The 2,841-nt window shown below is 42.4% G+C and overlaps 1 protein-coding gene across 1 annotated transcript in view; it reads left to right on the forward strand.

Moving 5' to 3' along the window:
- TBPL2 (TATA-box binding protein like 2) overlaps positions 1 to 2,841 on the forward strand; it is a 23,897-nt gene that overhangs the window by 8,519 nt on the left and 12,537 nt on the right. Inside the window, exon 5 of the mRNA XM_006767730.1 lies at positions 2,188 to 2,355. Coding sequence (XP_006767793.1) covers positions 2,188 to 2,355 — 168 coding nt within the window. The remainder of the gene's footprint in view (positions 1 to 2,187; positions 2,356 to 2,841) is intronic.

The raw sequence follows: 2,841 nt of genomic DNA on the forward strand, positions 1-2,841 counted from the left end.
ATAGTGTTCAGATAATAAGAGATATTGTTATTCAAACCTATCTGGTTCTTGAGTTTTGGATAGAGAGTTGTAAACATTTGGTTAGTAGAGATATCAGAATTATCTTCACAAATTTGCCAAACCTCTTCTCTTTAGCTGTAATAACCAGAGTTTGCATGGTGAGGGAAAAGAGCAAAAGGATCACATTTATCAGTGGCTTTCACCACTGGTGTGCCACTTCAAGGTTCTTAATCTATATTTTCTTTCTTTTTTTAAAATATATTTTATTGATTTTTTTACAGAGAGGAAGGGAGAGGAATAGAGAGTTAGAAACATTGATGAGAGAGAAACATTCGTCAGCTGCCTCCTGCACACTCCCTACTAGGGATGTGCCCACAACCAAGGTACATGCCCTTGACCAGAATCAAACCTGGGACCCTTGAGTCACCAGGCTGATGCTCTATCCACTGAGCCAAACCAGTTAGGGCTTACTCTATATTTTCTAATGTTTGTACGATAACATGTATGTAGTCTTTGTTAGTTTTTTTTTTTAGTAGAAATTTCTATGTGACAGTAATAACTGATATCCCAAGAAACTACATGGTAATGAAACCTTTTAAACTTGATCTTATAAACACATAGGAAATATAAGGGGTCAATTAGGCAAAATGTAGTTTTTCAAAATAAAAACATTTTGTTTCACTGCTAACTTGGGGACATGGCCTTGCTAGGGACATTCCAGGGGTTGGAAGTGGGTGAGGAGAATCAGCGTGAAGTGAGGCAAAGTAGGTGAAGTATTGAATATAATTAAGAATTGTAATGAATACAGTGTTGGGAAGAATCTAGATAGAAAGCGAATAGAACACTTTCTTTGGTCCACAAACACATTCCACCTGGCTTCTCTTTCAGATGCTTCTGAGTTTCAGCTTAAAGATGGGCCAACCCATAAGAGCGGGTAGAGTTCCCATGATTCACCCACCAGGTGTTGCCCCAGTTTGGCAACCCCTGCTACTCATTCTTTTGTTTGAGCAGTGACCATCGAAAAGTACCCAATGAAAACGAAAGCCTCAGGTCTCAGGATTCCACATGTTCTGACATGGGTTTAAGGTTGGAATAGGACAAGCACTTAGAACAGAACCACAAAGCTGGATGAATTATTTATTTATTTATTTATTTATTTATTTATTTCTCATATTGGATGAGTTCAGTAACAATTGTGTGAGAAAGCCTGAGCAGAATTGGGCAGGTTTTGAAGTATTTTCACGTTTTTGTTAAAATATAATTTGCCCCATAAAGACCCAAGTCCTACATCATGGGTCATGTCTGTGCTGTTCAATTGGCATGAGTCTTCCTCATGTTGATAGATAGATACACACACACACACACACACACACACACACACACACACATATATATGCATTTGTCCTTATTTTTGTTGCTGCTGTTTTTTTTTTAAATATATTTTATTGATTTTTCACAGAGAGGAAGGGAGAGAGATAGAGAGCCAGAAACATCGATGATAGAGAAACATCGGTCAGCTGCCTCCTGCACACTCCCCACTGGGGATGTGCCCGCAACCCATGTACATGCCCTTGACAGGAATCGAACCCGGGCCCTTGACCGGAATCGAACCCGGGACCCCCCAGTCCGCAAGCCGACGCTCTATCCACTGAGCCAAACCGGCTTCGGCTGTTGCTGCTGTTTCTAAATGGCACGCACTTTTAGAGCAAATGGATGGTTCTAAAACTTTAGTGAGCATCACAGTCACTGGAGGGCCCCACCCCCAGATTGTCTATAACTCTGAGACGGAACCTGGGACTCTGCATTCTAACAAGTTCCCAGATGGTGGTGGTGCTGCTGCTGCTGGTCTGAGGACACACTGTGAGAACCAGTGGAATAGTTAGTTTTATCTAAACACACTGAAACCAAGAAAAAAAATACCTTATATGTGATAGATGATGAATTAAGACAAAATATGTTTATGATTCAGTTCAACAACTGTACTTGGTACCATACTGTTTACTAGGTGCCAGAGACAAGGCTAGAGGATGTAGGTTCTCATGCTGCAAGTCTACCGATTCATAGTGTACTTTAAAGATAAACATGGTATAAAGGTAGAAATACAATCAAAGGAGTGTGTGAATACAGCCCAGGTCATGTGGAGGACATGGTGACTTGTCATCTCTAAACACGTCTGCCCCTCCCCAGCGAAGAGCAGTCCCGACTAGCGGCAAGAAAGTATGCTCGTGTGGTGCAGAAGCTCGGGTTCCCCGCCAGATTCCTTGATTTTAAAATCCAGAACATGGTTGGAAGCTGTGATGTGAGATTTCCCATCAGGCTGGAAGGTTTGGTGCTAACCCATCAGCAGTTCAGTAGGTATGATTGTTATAAAACCTGACTTTGCGTTTGCCAGCATATTAAGCTGGATTATGGGCTGCTTTTACAGTGGATCTTTTAGAAGAAGTATCCTTTTTTGGGGTGTAAAGGCACAGTATGTGAAAGGGTTAAGATGCTGTGCCTAAGTCCTCATTAGTTAACCACCCAGATAGCTTAGAATTTCTCGTTCTAACAAGCTCACAGGCAATGCCGATGAGCTGCTGGACAGTGGCCCACAAAATACCTTCAATGTAGAGATTTCTGAAACTGTACATCTGGCTTGGAGGTGACGGCAGTGGAGGGAAGAGAAGGGGTATGGGATGGAGTAGGCTAGTCGGAAGGGGCTGACAGCTGGTGAGGGGAGAAAGGGTTGAAGAGAAGGTGAGAAAAGAATAGTCACAGCATGTTCTATGAAGACAGTTCCATCTCATGTTTGTCCTGTTGGGTCGTTTGAGGGTGGTGGAGGTGGTGGTGGCGGTGGTGGTG

Source organism: Myotis davidii, unplaced genomic scaffold, assembly GCF_000327345.1.
Source record: "Myotis davidii unplaced genomic scaffold, ASM32734v1 scaffold281, whole genome shotgun sequence".
Lineage (NCBI taxonomy): Eukaryota > Metazoa > Chordata > Mammalia > Chiroptera > Vespertilionidae > Myotis > Myotis davidii.